General features: G+C 39.4%; 1 protein-coding gene across 1 annotated transcript in view; it reads left to right on the top strand.

The window, feature by feature from the left end:
• LOC102226730 (xylosyltransferase 1) overlaps window positions 1–22,669 on the top strand; it is a 112,940-nt gene that overhangs the window by 68,937 nt on the left and 21,334 nt on the right. The window contains exons 7-9 of the mRNA XM_023334238.1: window positions 35–211; window positions 7,561–7,826; window positions 15,340–15,538. Of these exons, the coding sequence (XP_023190006.1) occupies window positions 35–211; window positions 7,561–7,826; window positions 15,340–15,538 (642 nt within the window). The remainder of the gene's footprint in view (window positions 1–34; window positions 212–7,560; window positions 7,827–15,339; window positions 15,539–22,669) is intronic.

The following is a 22,669-nucleotide window of genomic DNA, read 5'->3' as shown; positions in this document are numbered from 1 at the left end:
ATCTCGCCGCCTATTTTTGCCCCTCATTTCCCAGTCGTTCTTCCACACTGTGCTGGAGAACAGCGCCCACTGCGAGAGCATGGTGGACAACAACCTGCGCATCACCAACTGGAACCGTAAACTGGGCTGCAAATGCCAGTACAAGCACATCGTGGACTGGTGTGGATGCTCACCCAATGACTTCAAGCCTTCAGACTTTCACCGCTTCCAGGTAAACGCAACACGCCGGCTGTTCTGATTGGTCAACAGCAACACCTTGAAATCAAAATTCATAATAACTGGTGTCTTGGTGACAGATGCATTTTTTTCCTCTTCCTGATAACATCAGTTTTGTAGGGTTATTAGTAGTAAAAGACAAAACATTCAGAAATAGTGTAAAGAAACAGTGTGCACCAACTTCTGTTTTTTTTTTGCAAATAAGACAAATTTTGACATCAGACAAACTTGGTTGAACTTAACCTGAATGAACAACATTTAAAGCAGCTCTCACTTGCCTTAGTTGAGGTCAGTGTTTATAACTGAACAACGGGGAACAGATTAGGCAACATGACCTCCATAGGAGAGTTTCAAGGCAAAAAACCCCACCTGATCAAAAATAACTCAAAATTGCACATCTGTTAGAAAACATCTTGATGATCTCCAACAGCTTTTGGAAAATATTATTTGGTATGACGAGACATCAGTGAAACCTTCTGAAAGTTCTGTGTCCAATTATATCTGATGTAAAACTGAGGCTGGGCTTTATGGCTCAATAGTAAATCTCGGATTTGTTTTTATCCCACATGCAATTTCTGATTTTAAAATTTTTTTTCTTCACTGTTTTCTGTTAAAAAATATAGAATGAGAAAATATATTTTGAAAACTGGCTTTTATTTCAATCATTCCTTCTTTAAGCTGTACAACATGGTTGTCACACAAGCTGCTAGTTGTTGGGTTGGATAACATCAGTCTGAACTATGGAAACCCTAGAAGTGCATTTGTAAAAAAAAACAAACATCCAAATGTTTTGAAAATTACATCTTTACAAGACAGAAAATTTGATAAATCAATCAAATCGATTGATTGGAAACAGCCCTACATAAAACTAATTCTGCAAGTGAGAATGGAGACAAAATTCTTCCACATTGATGCAAAAAAACCTCTTTATCATTTACTCATCAGGTTGAAGAGGCAGTTTCTTTTTGACATCAGGCTGGTTGGTTAGTTTGGATAACTTTTTTAAGTTAATTTTGAAAATTGCTTTCTATATTTATGACTCTGCTTTGTTTCTCTAATCAAACTACGTCTTAATGATCTGAAACACTCAAGTGTAACAAACAAGCAATAAAATAAGTAATCTACCGGTAATTGGAACAAACTTCACAACAATGTAACTAAAGGCAATTTTTTTGATCTTAATGCTGATGTTGAACAAAAGGATTCCTCTATTTCTTTTACTCTTCTCCTAAACTACAAATGTTTAGAAAGGTTATTTTGGTAAAACAAAGGTTGCACAAATAATTACCAACATATATATCAGACATAGTCCTGAGGGCCAGTTTTAAAAACTAAAATCAACATAAATAATGTCTCCTTTTAACGCATGAGTGCAGCATTTAGTAGAAAATCAACAGCAGTCAATCGTAATAAAACGAACCAGTCCTCTCACGCTCGGCGTCCCACAGCATTCACTGTCAATATGTGCAAAATCACATCTCCATTAGGATGACCCTGATAGAGGAGAGAAAAGCAGCAGCGACAGTAATTAGGTCCTGTTTGCCTTTGGTATTGAGAGAGAGAAAGGGGATTTGGCCAGCTTATCACAAATAAAGTAACTTTGTTTCACTATTTGACTTTCAGACGGCTCTTAAAACAGAAAAGAACAAAGTAACCATTAACCGTCTGCCTCAGCTTAGCTTCATTTTTACTCATATCCTTCATGTGGTGAGTCACTTCATGTGCAATGCTCTCCAAATACCAGCCATCACACTGACCTCCACTCTCCCTTTGCCAAACCCGGTTGTCTCGCTTCTGTCTCTGGCAGATCAGTGCCAAAACATTGCCCTGAGCTCCTTGGCGCTGCTGCAGGGTCTGCTTGGCATTCAGCATGGTGTCAGTGAGGTCTGACCCTGGAAACAAAGCAGCCCTGTGAGAGGACTAACTGATGCTCTTATAAATTATTTTAGTAATGATGTTAATTTATACATGAACTGCATTCAAAACCTTGCAAGCTGAACCAAAGTCCTGGCCAACACAGTGGAGAAAGATGGAATGAAAGAAAACGCATGAAATTAAGCAGTGCTAACAAGAAATATCTTTTAAACAATATTATATCAATTAAGTAACAATTTAGACAGGGAAAAGTCTCAAATAAAGTCAATTTAAAGTTAATTATCTTGGGGAACTTGAGAGAGTTTGAGACCTTTTTGTTATTATTTGTGGTTTTTCCCTGTTATCTCTGGGAAAAATTACACAGAGAGTGATATATTTAAATTCTGTTAACTTTAATGCTTATGCCTTACAGCTAATGGAAGTCCAAATTCAGTTTTTCAGAAAATGTAAATATTACATAAAACCTTCAGAATTTTTTTTTTCACAGAAATGTTATGTTATACTCATGGATACACAGACAGTCACATTACAGAGTTTCTTTTTCTACTTTTGATTCTATCAGTGACATAGCACATACCTCAAATTCTGTAAGACTTATGCGCCTGAACAAAAATAACTAGACATAATGTTTTAAACAATAAAATTGCATAATCTACAATAAAATCCGTCTACCTGCCTGTCTGTGTGTCTGCATATAATTTGCAAATAAAATACATTATGTAAATTAATGTAGTGTTTTATCCATAACTTTAAAAAAATTATAATCTAAATTAACTATTTCCAGGGTGCAACACTCTTATTGCTTTTCAAGATTTATGGAAAAGCTGATTTCACTTCCCATCAAGAATACCTGCTTTAATGACCATAGTGACTGATTGGCCAGCAAACTGTCCTGATTTAAACCTCGGAGAGAAATTATGAACTATTGTTTAGAGGAAGACGAGAGACACCGGATCCGAAAACACAGACGAGCTAAAAGCTGCTTTTAAAGCTCTCTGGGCTTTCTGAACACCTCAGCAGAACAACAGACTGATTGCCTCCACAGCATGCTGCGTTTTGTAGTAATTCATGCAAAATGAGTCTCAACCAAGTGTTGAGTGCACATAATGTACACAGACATACCTTGAAGCAGTATGTTCATGTGTTAAAAGCGATCCTAATATAAATATCACATTTACCGGAAACAGAAAAGTTCTACCTCACGCTTTTCTTCTACTCGACTTACAACTAATATACTCGAGAAACAGTCAGCTTCTTTAGCAATGACCTTTTATTGACTCACCCTGGTTGTGACGGGTGTCAAGGAGTGATGGACAACTGCCAAGTCAATTTTCTCAAGATCGTGTAAGCCAAAAAAAAAAAAGCCAAAATATAACATTTTTGTTTTGTGATTTTTTTATTATGTAGTTGATGTTTTTTTTGATAAATTGAAGTTTGTTTTTGATTAGCAGTAACCCAATCATAAAGATTAGCAGAAACAAACACATGCATTGTGTCAGACTCTGTGTATTTAATTTGTATAATACATGAATTTGAACTGCATCATTAAAATAAAGAATGTTTTTATGTTATTCTAATTTACTAAGATATACTTTAGCATGTTTCAGAAAAAACAAATCAGTTCTTTCAAACAACTCCACAGAATGTGAGCCGGGGCCCCCTCACTCTGGAAGCATATCTGTGTTTAATTTAACACCTCCGGCTTGCCGTACATCATCCCACACTTACTGCTACATGAGAAAAAAAAACTGAATTCCAAGAAAATGAGCAACCACCTCATTAGGTCTCCTCTTTTATCAGTTAAGGGTTTTTTTTTTCTTTGCAGGTAACACCAACGTGTTTGGTACTGCAAGATAAATAGTTTTGATGTCTGGGACTAACGTTAGATGTCTTTGAGTCTTAGCCAAGCTGTGGAGGAGGCGAATTTCATGACGCATCATCAACCACAGAATAAACGACGTGGCATGGACAAAGAAGTGGAAAAAGATGTGGATGAATCGGAGGCAAAGACCAGACTGAGACAGATAAAATGGGGGCATGTTAGTTGGACATTTCTGTTGAATCATACTTTCCAACTCTGCCCACATTTAAATGCAGATAGCTGGGAAATAAGATATTTTTTTTCTTCCCTACCTATTTTAAATTAGTCAATAAAAATTTTAGTCAATTTTTATTGACTAAAATTGACCTATTTTAATAAAAGAAAAACTTTTATTGACTACGACAACAGGCAGTGATGTTGTGAATGACTTGCAGTTTTTGTGGTGAACTTCAAGTCAGTGGCCAATGTATTGGGATATTACGACTGTATAAAAAAAGGTTTTTATTGAGATGTTTGGAGGATTTAGTGGAACAAGTCTGACCAACTTTGAAAACTCAAAAGAAAAGAAACTCAAAAGATCTGCAACTATAGTCTCTGTGAATGATATAACAGGAAGTATCTACAGCATTTTTAGGGAATCTTTTCCAACGTATTTTGTTTTGCTTGTAGCCTGGCTGCATATTCTTCTGCCTTGAAACATGTCCACCCTGCCGTAAAACGAGAAGGTTTTTCCTTCTGTTTACGACTTATGAAGTTAGTTTGAATGTTTACTTACACAATCTCATAGATTTTGAAATTTTAATTATTCGGTTAAACTCTTTTAACCGAAGAGGTTGTAAAACAAACAACTTTAGGTCAAGGAATTGACCCCGGTTCTCTGAAACATGAGTGAGGTATCTCACTATGGGACACGACCCCAGCGCCTGTCCCCCAGAAGCTCTATTACATTACGCCAGTCTTGACTGGCCAGTAGCCTTCACCATTGACCTTCTATTCAGAATGTAACTGCAGGTGGAAGCTGATTCTGCTCGTGCCACCATGTTCAGCCCCGTCCCCGGCAACAAGACACCGGGCCAGGAAAACCGTCGCCACACTTTGCTCACAGCCAGTAATATCCCTTCAAAAAAACCCGCACAAAAAGAAGACGGTCAGTTCAGACCCTCTGTCCTTTCTGCCCGCAGGGTCAATGTCCGATTCTCGGAGGCTACACTCGATAATGAGTTCAAGAGGTGAAGACACCTGCACGGATGTCGCCATATGTCACCTCCAGTACCCCAAAAAAACCGACTGCAGACGTAGCAAAGCGGGCCGCCTCCAAGTCTTCTGCTTTATCTGCCCAGAAAACTCCAGGACCCTTCATTTTCACCGGTAACACGAGTGCTTTAGGAACACCTGGAACCCAAAAGAAACCTGCCTTCAACCTGAAGGCGAGTCTGCCGCGTCCTCTCTCCTACAAGCCCCATAAAGGTAAACTGAAACCTTTCGGAGATGTCAAGGAAAACGCAGCAGGAAACAAGTCTGCGATCGCCAGTCCTCGCTAAGAAAGTTACAAACAGCCCAAAATCCAGTCAAGGGAGGACCGGCGAACCAAACAAGTGGAAAGCCGGAAGCAGAAAAAAAAAAAAATGCGCGGGGCGAGGAGAGAACTTGTGATGACGTAGACGGGGTTATTCTTCAAAAATTACGGCCATTGCGAAAGCGTGATGCTTTTTACTGTAAATATTTTGACGTGGAAAAGCTCAAGTTTTCTCCAACCTGCTTTATTTGTAGAGATTTGTAACAGCCTTGTTAGTCTCATTGGTTTCTGCCAAATGTGTGAGCGACATTCAAACTTTTTCAGTAAACCCCTCCTGCATGCGGTTTACTGAGCGGAATCATAAGGTTTTACTGAAACCCAATCCGGCTTATCTACCAAAGGTTTTTAACCCGGCCTTGCCATGCCGCCCTTTGGAGTTGATGGCTTTCTGCCCTCCACCATTCTCCTCTCAGGAGCATGAACGACTGCATACGCTCTGCCCTGTGCAAGCGCTTCGGATCTACGTGAAGAAAACAGCTGGTTTTCCCAAATCTGAGCAGCTGTTTGTGTCATGGGCTTCACCACATAAAGGGAAACCTCTAACAAAGCAACAACTTTCCCATTGGATAGTCGGAGCTATTGCTATGGCCTATCAGAGTAAAGGCCTTGCACCCCCTGCAGATCTACGAGCTCATTCCACTCGTGGCATGGCCTCATCCTGGGCACTGTTTCAGGGTATACCTTTGGAGGATGTATGTGATGCTGCCAGCTGGGCAACTCCTCACACCTTCACCAGGTTCTATAGACTGGATGTCACGGAACCAACTCTGGCTCACACAGTTCTGGGCGTGGGATCCACACTTATATAACTGCTTATCTGGCAATACGGGAGTCGCCACATCACGTAGTGAGATACTGAAACGAATGTTGAAAGAGAACTTTAGGTTAAGGAATTAACCCTGGTTCTCTGAAACATGAGTGAGGTATCTCACCAGATCACCCTCCTGGCTGGAGCGAGGAAGAGGTGTGCTTAAAAGACTGAAGATCGCTTGCGTGACATCAGGCATTTATACTGGGAGGAAGCCCCTCCTCCTGGAGCCGACGTCACTTCTGCCGGCCAGTCAAGACTGGCGTAATGTAATAGAGCTTCTGGGGGACAGGTGCTGGGGTCGTGTCCCATAGTGAGATACCGAAACGAATGTTGAAAGAGAATTTCAGTGATTTTTAAAATAGCAACTGGGTGGTGAGGGTTTAAATGTTTGTATGTGGATATTGTCTCCAGGCTCCGATATATTCATACACTGTCCCTAATATTTGAGTAAATATGCCTTTGACAAGTGGCAGCTTGTCTGCAATGCATTGGTGCCACAGGCATGCAGTGAAACTGACCCTCAGTATGATACTACCACTACCATGTGTGGCTTTTGCTATAAAGCTCTTAGGTTGTGAAATATCCTCTAGATTTCAATTTAGGTTAGATTGATGGGACAAAAATCCAAAACCCAGATTAAAACTGGCTTTAGAAAATGCAAAACAGTCTTATACTAAACTACTGTAAGTAAATATTGAAAGAACTGGATGCAATCATTGATGAAAGCAAAACAAACCTGTTTAACCTGTTTTGGGATAAGGCACAATATAAATTCCTGATTTAAAGTTTATATATTTTTGTAACTTTTCATTTTTTTAATATCTATGTATTTTGTGAAAGCATTAAACACCCTAAGCTTTTTCAGTTCCTCTTGTAGCCATTTTGGTAATACTGACACATTACCATTGGGAGTCTTTAACACAAATGTATTTGCAGATTGAAAAGTGAGACCAAATAGAGGGCAATTTTGATTTAATACAGATTCTAATTCATTCACAAATCTCTAAGAAAACGATTTCCCCGTTTTCGGTCTGCTGCCTTCAGCCGCCCCCCCACTCAACCTCTTATCAGCATTTTCTTTTTCTCTCTTCTCTGCCCACCTATCACTTCCACACATATCTCACACATCACATTTCGTTCCCCTCACATCCTGGCACACCACCGTTTAATAATCTTCTCCTCTTTTTTTTCTTCTCTTTATCTCCTCTGTCCCTGCTTCGCTCCTCTGCTCGCCTCCCGCCTCGCTCTGCGTTTCTGCAGCAAACGGTGCGGCCCACCTTCTTTGCCAGGAAGTTTGAGGCCAGCGTGAACCAGGAGATAGTGAACCAGCTGGACGCCTACCTGTTTGGACCGTTTCCTCAGGGGACGCTGGGACTGAACTCGTACTGGGAGAATGTTTACGACGAGCCAGATGGCGTCGCCAGCCTGTCGGACACGCTGCTCACGTATTACCACTCCTTCACGCGGATGGGCCTGGTGAGGGCTGCGGCCTCGCTTCAGGGGAACCTAAACGATCACAGCTGCAGGTTGGTTTTCATAAAAATGTGTGTGCTTGAGAGGGTAAACATGCGTGTGCATTTACCGATACACAAGCATGTAGCTCTTCAGCATTTATTTCACTACAACCACTCTTGTAATTGCTGCTATTACACACCTGCAGCTTGTGTTTGTCCAGTTCGTTGTCTTCTCAGAAACCAGATGCACCTTTATTAGCTTTGGAAACCACATTGTGCAGCACATAAATGGCCTTCCGTGTTTCTCCTGGTGCATCGCCTCATAAGATCACATATCATGGAAATAGGATAACAATGGATAACTTCAATAAGCAACTGGGAGGCCTGGCTAAAGCCTTTCATTTTGTAACACAATATGACACCATCAATTTATCTCTGCGATAATGAGGCTATGTAGGTCATACCGCAGAAAGCCAGCCTGGTCTATTATTAGTAGGAATGAATGAATTTCGGAGTGCTGTTAACACATTGTATGTGGTTGAAATAAAAAGAACAAAAGGCTGTATGTCAATTTGATGTACTTGCCATTTGGTGTAATTTTGTTTTTATTAGTTTGGTTTTTCTTCTTCAAAAAAAAACTTTTCCAAACAGAAGCTAATTGTGATGCACTAATCTCGTTTTGGTAAAGTTTTTACCTCCTGATACCAATTTTAGGTAAGTTCAGTTTTTTTTTTCTTATCGAGAATAACAGTTCCAGTAAATTCTTAATTTTATAAGGAACATAGTTAACATTGTGTGTGAAGGAGGAGTCACTGTAAAGCAGGGTTTTACCATAACAGAGTGAACAGCAGACATGTATGGACTTGTCATAGATATGCTTTTTTTCTTTAGTTTATGAAACACCTCTTATATCTCTGTGTGTAATTCATTCTTACTTGACCTTATTGATACTGAAAATTGCTAACTTTGAGTCTTCCTCCCTCAGGAACAACTTCCACATTGACAAGTGACGTGCCAACTGGATGTGGTTGCACTTGGTACAGTAGTCATTAGAAAAAAATTCAATTTTTTTGAATTTACAAACAACTGGTCAGCGGTCAGGGACGGTCGATCTAAAAATTGTACAAAACATATTCATCAAATCCGGTCGGGTCTGTGGTTGTGCTTTCTTCTTATCCTCTCATCTCCTTGACTCGCTGGTCAAGCCTGATCATGATCTTGGTTCTGCTTGACATCACTTCCTGTCAGAGGGGACGTGTTCCTCTCCACTGTTGTTCAGTTCTTGCACATGGTGAGGGATTAAAACAAAATCAAGTTCTTTGAATTTTCTTCAAACAGTAAAGTGCTGTTTTTCTTCAACTGAAACTGGCATTTTGTGATTTCTTTAATCAGATTGTTTGAAATTGCATTTTAATTGGCTAGATTTTGACTTTGTGCTATTAGTCTGAAGGTGAATATTGCAGTTCTGCCTGAAATGAATTGAAGGGTGGTAATCAAATTGGAGCTGGACCCTCTTGTTTTCATTCAAAGTACACAGTTGGTGTGATTTTATTAGGACAGTTGTGACTAACTGTTATGACTGATTAAGCTGACTGTAATATCATTAACATTAAAACTCTTAGTGAATACATCATTTTTATTGAATTATAATTGTTTATCACTTTACCTTTGTTTAACAAAAATAAAAAATATTTTCCTCTCCTTCCTACTGTAGCAGTCTGCAGGAATGCGTGCCTGTCATTTCATACATCCGTCGCGGTCGGCTTCACTCATTGGCTGGTTCTGTGCAAACAACAGATGATAAACTAATGGTTTGGATGCTCCTCACAGGAGCACAACCATAAAGCATGACCATTTGAAAAAGACACATTTTTGGCTGAGAAATCTACTTAATAGACTCTATGAAGATAGACAGGCGGTCTGTCTGCTGTAGCGGTTCGAAAGCAAAGGATCCAAGTCGAGGCATTTTCAGATAGTGTTATAAAAGAACTCAGACTTCTTCACATTTGTTACAAAAATGAAACAAAATGTACCTACAACTTAATTTCTTGCTCTGCTTTTACTCAGAAATGAGAAACTTTCAAACTTCTGTTTGAGAAAAGAAGGAAAATCAAGTGGTTAGATCAATCAGTTAATTCATCATTTGTCCACAGTAGAGCTCGTGTAAAGCAGTCATTAGTGGCAGCCCTAGACGTGAGACGATGCAAATGAACTGAATTGAGTTGAACTGCTTTTGTTGGTTGTCTTCCAAATGGCCAGTCCACATCATGCTTTGGGAAAGTTTTAGACCCACTTAAGTGAGCTGACTGTCTCATTTGTTTAGTAAATCTGGGTGGCATTGCAGAATCAATCACCTCTTTGTGTGATTTCCTCCTCATATGCAGAAAATAAAGCAGTAGCAAACCCCTCTACCACCCACTGTCCGGTCTGCAATGTAAACGTTCTTTAAAATGTTCCAGGTAAAAGCAAGAGATGAAAGGAAGACAGATTTCACGGTTTCCATACGTCAAACCAAAAAAAATGACTGCCAGCTATAGGGATTTTTTTTTTAATTCAGGCACTGGATCTTTTCCATAGAGCAGTGTTTCCCAACCCTAACTCAAGACTCATTACCCTGCATGTTTTAGATGTTTCCTTGTTTTAACACACCTGATTCAGATGATTGCAGTTCAGTGAACCCCTGTTAATCAGATGTCAATTGAAATCAGGTGTGCTGATGCAGGAAAACATCTAAAGCATGCCAGGCAGTGTGTCTTGAGGACCAGCGTACCTAAAAATAAATGTATGGTATGTAATAGGAGCTGTTCCAATTAGCCTTTCTGTTATCTGGTTCAAGCAACTGAATTAATTCATTTGGAGTCGTGACCCAATACTTTTTGGCAACGTAGTGCTTTTTTTTTTTTTTTTTTTTTTTTAATTGAAGCAATGGGGACAATTGTAAATGGTTAAAAACCCAGAGGTCACAAATGATGTGTGTCTATTTGAGATAAAGTTGTGCGTGTGAGAGTGTAAGTATGCAGGTATGACTAATCTACCCTGAACTCTCACCTAATGACCGCCGGGAAAAAGGCGCCAAACTCCCTCATAATCCTGCAACAATAAACAAGTATAGACAAATTTTATTTACTTATTTTTTTCAGTTACAACTTCCTGCTGCATTTTACAGTGAGTTTAATTCTCACATATTCAGGGTTTATTTTTATTTTATTTTTTTTGCTTTATAGCAAAATACCATGACTCCTCTATATTGCTGTATCATAAATACTACAAGTCAGAAAACATAACCCAGACACAACAATACTAAGACGGTTCTAAAGCTATAAAAATTGATCAATGCATGAGCAAAAACACAAGGTCACAGAGAGCCAAAATAAATGGATAAAAGTCTTATAGATGAAATCTAGTCATAAAGCAGGTTAAAAATACAAAACTGAACTAAAATGTATAAACAGGTGTTGTTCAAAAATATGCCACCATGTAGTAAATGCAGTCCAGATCCAGAGCTAAATAAAGTCATAGGGTTGAATCTAATCGTTTTTTCTCAGGTTTATGTTTGTGTTCTAGGCTTTACGACCATTACAGCAATTTCTTTGATTTACAGCAGAGAGTCTGCAGACTCCGAGGAAAAACATCAGAGGGTGAAAGGAGCAAGAATGATTCTCTGCAAAAGGAGAAAGTTAAATGAGAAAATACATAGCAGTATCTTTAGTGACAGGACTTCACAGATTCATTCATCCTGTTTGAGCTTTTAATCCTGTTTGTCTGTTTTGCTCAGGGACAGTGTGAGTGTTTACATCAGCAAATTATACTCCTACTAAGTGAAACTACTGATAAAAATACCAAATTGTAGAATCCTGCCACAATCCCAGTAGTTAGTTGGAGAAGGGAGACATTCTTGTCCTCCCAAGAATATATTATATTCTAATGTGAACCATAATTTGAATGCTGCTCTTAGTTCTCTGATACTCTTATAATCCTGAGCTCCCATGGTCTGTGATGAAGCAGGTAAATTTCTAGGTCTTTCATCAGTAAGTGAAAATGTATTTTCACTAACATGTTGTGGCAACATTAAACAACACTGAACAGCAGCTCTAAAAGGAAATACCTTCATTGGTATTGATTGGCTGTTCCCCCAAGAGTGGAGAAAAGGAAGACTGTAGATTTTAGCTTAGTGTCCTATGCAATGTCCATTTCCACTGGGCGCATTAATGCATATTATAGTGTATTTATTATTTGAACTATTAAAAGAAGTAATTATGAAAAAAATTTTAGAGGGGGTGTCAAGGATTTGCAGGTTGTAGATATTTGTGTTCAGCGAATGAAGTGTATTGAAATGTTTTACAGCTAAATAGACTAATCAATACAAATTTCATACCTAATTTATGTGTTAACAGCAGAGAAGAAAAAAGCAATCACATTTAAAAGAACCACAATGCATTTATTACATAATGATGTTAGTAATGGGCTCAGAAACTAATGAACTCACCTACCAACATTTCTTAACTTTTGTAAATCTAAATAAAACTTTGATCAAAGACTGTGGCCTTCTTCAGGTAAAGGCTGTTTTAAATTTTTAGATTTTGATCTATAAAAATAGCATACTACACAGCAGTTATTTCGTTAGAAAAGCCTTTAAAAGACATCTCTCAATAAGATCGACAAATGCTACAGTTCACATACATCTTGTTTTCCTTGAACAGAAAAATCTCCTTGGAAAGTTTGAATTTCTTTGGATCTTCTCTATTTTTCCCCCCATAGTTTGATACTTCTGCTGCAGTGTGACAAAGTGATTCTCTAAGTTCTTTTTTTTAATGATAAACATTTAGATGTGGATGTTCTCTCAAAAATACAATTCTTTATTCATTGCATTCCCTTCTTTGCATTAAAAGCTTTTTCTAATTTAATAATCTCTCATAGATTTCATTGAAACGGTTTGGAAGAAGCACACAAAAGCTTTAAGAACAATGAGATAAATAAAATGGAGACAAATAAAAATTACACTTGTACATATCTGGCCTCTCTCTGGTTTGTTGGCATAATGACTGAATGTGTAATTAGTCCAGTGAAACGATGCAAAGCCCCGTGCCTTGAGCTGTCTTCTTTATATTTTATCGGTCTGAAATTTTACCAATGAAGCCAAGTAATTCAATCGATCAGGGTTTACCTTGACGCGTGTCACAGCAAAAATGATTACTTAGGAGTTTGTTTATAGGAACTGCCTGTTGTGCTAAGTTTGCTCTCATATGGCAGAGGTGTTTGTTGCTGCCTGCATGCAAAGCATACATCGAGACTAACAGATGGGTGGTTTGGCTTCGGCATAAGACTATGGTGAGAGAGAGTAGACGAACAAGAAGAGTGATTTGGATCTTTTAGCAGCTTGCTGTGACTTTCTTGGAGAGGCAGAGCAGTAAAAGCCTGAATGGAGCTTCTGTGCAGGTTGCTGTCCGGCCCCCTTCGCTCAGCCTTTCGTATCGGCTTTTTGGAAAGGCAGGTCAGAGAGACCTGAGAGCCGAGGTAAAGCAAGGTGAAAGAAAAGCGCCAAGAGCTGCAAGAGGGGCGAAAAAATAAAGGAAAGGAGAAAGACACAGAAAACGAAGCAAGAGATTGGGGGGAGTGTGCAATGCAATCCTTGGGGGTGTAAGTATTTGCTGTTCTGCTTGTCAGGGTAGCGTTTGCTAGCTCTGGTTGACTCTTGGTGCTTTAGCTGAATACTGATGAGGCTGCCTGCTGCACAGGGGAGCTGGGGGGAACACTGTGTGTTTGTGTTAAGGTGTGTGTGTGTGGGGGGGGGGGGGGGGGGGGGCGTGTGTGCGTGTGTGTGTGTGTGTGTGTGTGTGTACACAAGAAAACGTGGAATAAGGAGTTTGGGATACACAGAGATTAGAAATCTGGGTGAGAAGGAGTGAGAACATGAGCAGTCAGCAGCTGTTGAGCATCCCCCAACATCGCCCACTCTCAATCCTTTTATGTTTTTCCAGAAGTTGCTGCGGCTGTCTGGCCTCAGGGCAGCCCTCTGCCACATATGAAGCCACGCACAAATAAACACTCTAATCACAGGGCGAGATCTTCATTCTGCTTCAGATAACTGGATGACCCAGTTCAACTCCATGCTGCCAGCTTACATTGTTCTTTGTTCCTTTTCTCGCATCAGTACTCACACACCCACTTAACAATAGATATGTTATTTGCCGTTATTCTCTTTGTGGTTTACAAGAGTTTTAAGGTGCACTATATTACCAAAGGTATTGAGACACTTGCTTCCATACACACTTTAATTTTAACTGCATCCCATTTGTAATGCATAGGCCGTAACATGAAGCAGTAGGCCGCATCTTTGAAATTATTAGAGCTTCAGCTATTTTGAGAAGGATTTTCACAAGGGGTAGGACTGTGTTTAGCATTTGTGAGGTCAGATCAGGGTGACCCACCGCCACTGTGTATGTGCTACCTCAACCACTAGTGCATTTTGGCTAGCATAATTATTTTTATTCTTGTATCTAAAGGAGAAATGGATGAGTTTTAATGATATATGTATGGATATCTTTGACGCTGCTTTCAAATGATATTAGGTACGCATGGAAAATTAGGTGAGTATTATAAAGACACTTTACTATGACTTTGTATTTTTGTGATTTTATGATGTAAGCACTTTGAAATGCCGTGTTGCTGAACAGTGCTATGCAAATTATATTTGATTGATTGATTGACATAATAAATATATACAAATCATATGAACTGTCAAATATATATCAAATAGTCAGTAAATTACACTGAGGCTAAAAAAAACATGTTTAAATCAGGTTATATTTAGTACTTACAGATTCCTAAACTGTATAAATATATCCTATAGGGGCATTCTATTGTTTTCATTTTCCTTTTGATCAGGCCTAATCTTAGCAGCAAATCTAAAAAAAGACAGTAAATGCAGGTATGCCTTCTTGTTTGGGTTTGTCATACTGAAAATTTTCAAAAGTTACACCCATCTTTTTTTTGACCTCTTACAAAAATGCCCCACCTTTTTTATGTTGTGCTGAATTTCTTTTTTAAATTGCTGATCATGTTTCTGATCCTTATCTAAGATGAACCTGTACTTATGGAAGTAATGAGAATACCCAGGTTAGATGATTTAAGGGGTAGTTTTGTTATAATGGGATAGTTTTGTTATAATGGGGTAGTTTTGTTATAATAGTGTCCTTCATAATAATGTTCAGTGTTCAGGCCCAGATAATAAAACGTATAAACTCCAGTCACATAAGTGTGGGTTTAACAGCCGACGAGCAGCACTTCCCTGGAATAATCTGTATTGTCGACATGTCTTTGACAGATTACATCTCTGTTAAAGGTCATTGAATTAATGTCCACCATGTCACACAATTACAGAGCACATTGACTCCCCACTAACCTTTACAGCAAGTACACATTTGCATCCGGCCACATTAGCATGTGCAAGGCAGACTCCCTCTAGACATTACCTAAATAAATCCTGAAAATCTTCCTTTCTCCCTTTTTACAGTCCTATCCGTGAAAAGCTGCTCCATAGTCTGAGGCTTTTCTGATGGATTTATCCTTTTTTTTATTGTGTCAGGTATTTCCCAATGGGCCACCCTGTGTCAGTGCATCTCTACTTCCACCTAGACCAGTTCCAGGGCTACCTGGTCAAGCACCATGCCACCAACCTGGCAACAAGCAAGCTGGAGATCATGGAGACCTGGGTGGCACCAAAAAGGAACTTTGAGCTGACCTCGCTTCCAGGCAGCACATTCAGCCGGCTTCAGTTTGCCGAGGTGAGTCTTATCTGTTTTTAGTTTGATTTATTTATTTATTTTTAAATCAAGAATATATTTTGGCAAAAAAAAATAAAACAACCAGAAAGCCATTAGAGTGTTTACTAGAGTCTCAGTAGCTTAGAAATTTCCTTGTGGGCGTGCCGTGGTGGCGTAGCGGTTAGCGCGACCCGTATTTGGAGGCCTTGAGTCCTCGACGCGGCTGTTGCGGGTTCAACTCCCGGACCCGACGACATTTGCCGCATGTCTTCCCCCCTCTCCTTCCCTGTTTCCTGTCAGTCTGCTGTCATATAAGGGACACTAGAGCCCACAAAAGACCCCCTGCAGGGGTAAAAAAAAAGAAATGTCCTTGTAACTCTTGCAGGACAAACGACATACGACTGGCTCTCCTGTGTTTTACAATGTTTTTAAATCGGAGCATGGTTGGTTGCTATTGAGATCTTTCTGCCTTCTTCATGTCATCAAACGGGGAATTTTCTGATTCTGCAGACCTGGGAGTATTCAGGCCAAAAAATACCCCAGAATAAATCTATAATTATACATTATTTGCAGTTTATCGCTACAGTGACATTTTATTCATTCCTTTATTGCCCATAGTTGTAGAAGCACATCTTCACACAATTAAACCATTGCCTGTGATGGCCTTGTAAAATGCGAGTTGATTGAATGCACCCGAGTCTACGGAGACGAGTGCCTCACGTGTCGCTCGTTTGTTGCCTCCTAATATAATGACTCCTCACCTTCACACCGGGATGCTTCCCCTGATTGTCTTGTTATGTTAATCTTTGTTTCTGTTTAGGATACAGTCACTCAGCTGTGATGCGACAGCCAGTCTAGTCTAGAAAGAAATTAACTGAGCAAATATAAATTGACCTTTTTCTCCCGGCGTTATCCTGCTTTGCGAGGTGCAGAAATGTCAACAAATCTGACAGTGAGTTTGTTTGCTTTGTTTCGAGCCTGCAACCAGCACACTCACACTCACCTTCACCTTGTTCACCTTTGGGTACCGACTCAGAAGGAATCAGAAAGAGACGCTTTCTGTGTGTCAGGCCTGCGAAGCCGTGAGTGACAGAGAAGCAATGTGAGCGGTGGCTTTTATCTGGATGCTAAGCATTGGAAAGCATTTGTCGTCGGCTGCAGCGCCTTGACTGTCACTCAGTTTGTCCGTCTGTCAGTCAAAACCGGCAGAAAGAGCTTAAATGAGACAGCCTGACTCTGCTGCAGAGGGTCGGTGCTTTTTGTCAACTTAGCAGATATGAACCATGTTACTCTGGTTTTACAACTGTAGTTTCCGAGATAAACCACGCGGCTGGCTGAACAACGTGTTCCCTGTCCTTCTTTAGATATGTACAAAGCCAGACACGTTTCTTTCTTTCTTTTTACTCTTCCTTCTCTGCCTCCTGGGCGCGTGTATGGCTCTTTTTGAACTTTTAATATAGAGGCACTCGAAGCCAACACAGTTAAAATTAGTATTTCACTTATTGCACGGATTTGACATTGAGAGGTTTATTACTCTGCTGCGTGAATCTAACCAGTTTTATCCTTGCTCGTAGCACATTGTTCCAAATTTATACAGATATACATGCAGTACCCTTCACATTTATGGGCACCCCTGGAAAGATGTATTAAAGGCCTTAAAAATAGTTTGCTCTTTGTTTTAGTAGCCTAAGCTTTAGCTTAAGTACATTTATTCAGTGCAGGAAAAAATCTTTTAATTGTGTTTCACAGAGCCAATAGCACATAGCTTATTAAAGGAGTCCTATAAAATGAATTTACCTAATTTTGTTCATCTATTTTTTATTATTTGATCAAAACTTCTTGGAAATATAATCCAGACATTTTCCTCTTTTTTTGTCACCACACAGTATTGAGAATATACGTAGTAAAGAAGATTAAAAAAAAATACAAAATAAATAAAAAATATCTCCAAAGCTCAATGTTGGAGAACCACTTCAAAGAGTGGGATCACAAACTCTACATAAAACCAGTAGGTAAGAGTAATACCACCAAAAAGCCTATCTGTCCAATTATCACAAAAGCTTTGGTGAGATCAGTCTAAGAGGAAATAGATACTCTAGTTGGGACAGGAATATAAACAAAGGATGAGTACGTGAGCAAGCACGTCATTGGAACCTTGCAAGCAATTAGCTTTTTTATTAACAGCCAAAATGTAAATATATATAAATGTGTCTATGTACATTTATATATGTGAGTTTGATTGCTCCTTTTAACAGGATTTAATAGGTGTCACTAATAAAATGCACTTGTTTAACTGATCATCAGAAGGTTATAGCACGTCTATAAATGCCAGAGTTTTTTTTTCAGGTGTGGGTTTGAAGCGTAATGAAGTGTGATAAATACCATGCAAAGTTGTAAATGACCAAATTGTTTCTGCCAATAACCTGGAAAGGGTTATAAAACCTTTTCTAAACCATTTGAAACCCATCACTCTGCACTAAAATAGATTATACTCTTGTGGAAAATGCTAATCTTTGCAGGTGTGTGCAGCCTAGCAAGGCTGCAGGCTCGTTTCAAAGCCACAGAACCTGGACACCAATACTGTCAGAGTCAAATGTGAGGTTATCTGTCCCACAGCTGACACACGACCAAATTGGGCCCTCAGTAAGACAGTGGTCTCAAATATAGCAGCAGACAAATTAAATTGGTGAAAAAGAATCATATCAGGGTGCTGCAATGGCTCAGTCAAAGTCTTGGCCTGGTTGTACTGCTGGGGTCGAACCGGAAGACAGCTGTGCAGGAATGCTTACTGGGTTCGAACCAGACCTGACCATCAAACAAATAACTCTGGCCTCATCTGACCAGAGATTCGGGTCAGGATTGAGTCGGGCCATAAATTTAAACTCTAATAGTCAACAGAAAACGTCCAGGCATACATTGCTAAACGTTGTTCCTGAGATGTACTTAGTTTTTCACTCACAGATCTATTCATTTTAACTTAATGTTTGTCAACTAAATAAGGACAGTTTGAAATTTGTACTTTGTAAGTTCAAGGTGAGGTCTAAATAACTTTCAGGTCATTAGTCATTTTTACTTTGTCCATTTATCGTTCTTTTTTAACTATCAAAAGCTACAGGGGCTTGCTTAAAATCGATTAAACTATAAACCAAAGTCTGTTTTGGTGCCAAAAGTTCTTCCTCAGAGTTGGACACATGTTCTCATCATCCGTCTCGTCACATCCATCTTTGCCCCGTGTCTTTCTTAGCATTCATCAATCTTTCCCTGCGGGTTAAAGAGAGCCCCGTGGGAATCAGTCAGTGTTGCTCCTGGAATCCCTCTCTTGTAAAAGTCTGAAGTTTGTTCACCTGCGTTTCATTTTCCTCCTCTAAAAAGTGTCACTAATGAGCCTCCAGGGGTGCTCATGCCCTGTGGTTTCAAACAAAGCCAGATGTAGAGCGAGACTATCCATGCCCCTGATTGATCAAACTGACCTGCCTTATTTAATGGAGGTGTCAGACTATTGGCGCCGGCAAGCTCGCGATGTGGAGGGAACATTTATATATAGGGGGTATGTTCAGGAAAGTAATAAAAGTGAAATATAAAAAGTTGCTAAATCAGGAGTTTCTCCTTCCAACTTTCTTCCTTTCAAGCTTACATAAAACTTTGAGTGATTAGAGCGAGATCTATTAAAGAATAGGGATCCAAACACTGGGGGGAAAAGTAATGACAAAGCTGCCAGTTCAGTAATAGTTCCTCAAAAAAGCCAATCATCCATCAGAGAAATAAGGCTGTGCTTTGCTGAGAGGTCATGCGATTTAATTGGGTATTGGTCTTAAGCCAAAACCTAATGAGTAGACACACAGCCAGTGACAAGCTAAATGTGGAGGTCATTGTACGCTGTAGGCTGTAGCTGAAAAGGGCCAGAAGGTAATCTCTCTTTGGCCTGCTTTGGAAGAAGTTAATAGTTAATTTTCCATCAAACTTCCAGCTATTGTAATAAGCGAATGCTGTGAACGTTGTTTGACTACAAACTGTCGGCCGTAATTTCCATTAAACATGTTAAAATTTGTACCCATGAACAAGACCTTCCAAACTTTTTGAACTTCTTTATTCTGCATTCAGAAAGGTTACGCTCAACTTCAGATCACTGGAGACAGTTGGAGGTCAAAAATAAACAAATAACAAAATTTGCTTTAAGCCCTTTCAAGTTAACACTTTGTTGAACTACCTTTGACTGCACGTCAAGTGTCTCGCTGCTTCACGCATCTAGAAACTGATACTTTTGTATCATCACTTGTAATTACACAGTTCTTCTTCTTTCCACTATTTCCAAATTGGGTTTAGGTGTGGATTTTCACCAGGCCTAATACATAAATACACTTTATCTAAACCATTTAGGTCTGGTTGTATGGATAGTGTTCTGCTAGGAAGAGAAACACTGCCTAAATATCAAAACTTTTGCAGCCTTTAACTATTTCTCCTATTTTGGAGCTCAGTATTTAGCTTCATCCATCTTCCTATAAACTTTGACCTATGCTCCCACAGCATAATGGTGCTACCACCATGTTTTGCCATGGTATTGTTCAGGGTTGTGTTCTTTGTTAGTTTTCTATGTAGGTTTTCGTAAGCCATAAAACTGAATCTTACGGCGCCCCCTAGGGGACACAGAAGATTTTTTTTTCTTTTGCGTTACCTCGCAGAACTTTTGCGATGTTTATTGTATTATGTTATATATAGTGGTATCAGAGAAAACAGGGTTAAATACAAATGGACACAACACACTTTTCATATCCAACTCAATCATTTGCATTGAAGCTTTTTTTCTCTGGTGCTGCCCAAAGTAAACAGCAGCATGTTTACAATACTGTCTTCTTTTTCTTCTCAAGGAGCGGATTTGGCTTTTGGTTATTAGGCAGACAGCTTGTCAAGCAGTGTTTATGTGCCTCCTATTAAACTCTGTATGCTTAAAATGCCTTACTCTAACATGTTCAGTTAGAGTAAGGCCTGTAGAGCTTAAAGGGTATGCTGCCCACTCGTCTGGCTTGAAACGGCTTGAAAAATGTGCTGTCTGGACTGCAGCAGAACCTTCTGTTCATTATTTACTGTATGTTGCACTTAATCAATGCTTGTTGCCGAATAAACTGAGGGCAAGATCCAAGTCTCTTGAGCTTCCCTCCTACCTGCGACGCGTAAGCATAGGCAGCCTTTGTTTTCCGCAACCTTAAGTTTAGACGGCCGTTTCCAAGCTCTCCTTGGAACACAATTCAACATTCAGTCAATAATACTGCATAACTTTGAAAAGCTTGATTGTAGGCTTCAGTGTGTGTGTGTGTGTCCATCTGGCTTAATGCAAAAAGCTATACAAAAGCCAAACAAGGCAGCTGATTCGCTATATAAAGCAGATCACGCTCCACAATGCTGGAACTGCAGAAAAATCTCCAGTAATTGAGATGAAAGCAAGGTGTCTTTACCAGATGGCCAAGAATCTCTGTCTTTTCCTGTTGGTTTCATTTAAGCAAGTAATGTCTATTTTTACCGTGCACAGCAATCTAAGCTCTCGGAGGATGTAATACTGAATCAGTTCCAGTCAGCCATTGATCCTCCAGCAGGGTGGGGCTGTATTAATCAGCTACCATTGTCACAATGAGCGCTTCCAAAAGCAGACTTTCCTCTCACATTTCTGCCAGCATGCCCCAGGCATTTTTTTCTGTCAGTTTTGTGTATATGCGCATGTATATGTATGTGTGTATTGCTGCCTTCCTCATCATCCTCACGGCTCCATGTCTCCTTTTGCATACTCATTTAGCTATCCTGATGTTTAGATTTGTTCTCCCTCTATCCATCCATCCGAATATCCTTTCTTTATTCAAATTCAACTAAAAAAAAATTTTAAGACTTTTTTGCTGCAGAGTCTTAAGGGTTCTTTTGCTTCAGATGTTTTATATATATATATATATATATATATATATATATATATTTTTTTTTTTTTATCACACTCTGAAACAAAAATGGTGAAACAGAAACACAGTTTAGTGTAAGATGAAAATGATATGAGTACAAAATGCAGTTTTCAAATTACTATTTTATTTATTATAGCTGACGTATGTAACTTTTACATTAAAAAAAGTTTTTTGTCTGTTGTGGGTTTTTTTGTCATGACAGTACAACCTGAGATAGATAATCTGTGAAAAAAAATCAAGCTCCTCTGCCTCCTCCCAGTTGTCCTTCAACCACTTGCAGAAATGCACGGCTCCCAGTCAGAAATGACCAATCAGAGCCAGGAGGAGGATCTTAGTCCTGTCAATCATGTTTGTGTATGCATACCCTCTCCCTTGCAGCATATCATCCGATATGCAGCAGATATGCTGCATCGGTTTAGCCACCGATGACGGTGGCTAAACGGTTTTCCTGTAACAGGAAGTTGTTTCTCCATCATTGGCACAGCTGCAGCGCGAAAAATGATCCAAAGCAGAAGGAAATTTTAAATTGGCAAAATAAATAGCTAAAATGCAGCTTTTGCAGTGGTCTAGTCAAAGTAAGGACTTATGACTGAAGTTCTGTTTGAGATGGTATGGCTTGGCCTCCAACTAAAGTCCTCCACTTAGACGTAAAAGACTCATTGCCAGCTGTAATAATTGGTTTACAGCAGTTTTTGCTGCCAAGGGCATTTTCAACATAGACAGGTTTTAGCTTAGGTTAGAAAAACGTACTCACTAAAAAGTAGGCGTTTGGTATATAGGAACTTAAAAAACGAACACACTATAAGATTGTTTTCTAAAATTTTGACTTAACCTTCAGATAAATAAAACGCGGTTTTGTCGCTGTGCCCTGGCTATGTCCCTAATAAAAGAGATTCTTTGAACTTCATCTCACATCAGCATAAAGAGAGATAGTTGAGGAGACGCCACAGGCAGTAACATAATTCCAGATCCAGGGAGGGACTGCAACAAAAACAGCAGCAGCAGACAAACGTGTCCACTTCAATATGTGGAGACATAAGGATGATGATTTTTGTCATTTTTTTGCTGTAAGTGGTCATTAATTTATATTAGGAGCAGAAGAAATGTCACATTGTGCATGCAAGAGAGCAGTCGATGGAAAACAGCGATTAGCATTACTAAGACAATAATCTGTGTCTGCATTCACAGGATGCTTAGATCAGCACCCTAACTC

The sequence above is a fragment of the Xiphophorus maculatus genome, chromosome 5 (assembly GCF_002775205.1).
Source record: "Xiphophorus maculatus strain JP 163 A chromosome 5, X_maculatus-5.0-male, whole genome shotgun sequence".
NCBI lineage: Eukaryota > Metazoa > Chordata > Actinopteri > Cyprinodontiformes > Poeciliidae > Xiphophorus > Xiphophorus maculatus.
Note: the sequence above shows the minus strand (reverse complement) of the source record. Positions and strands in the feature narration are given on the sequence as shown.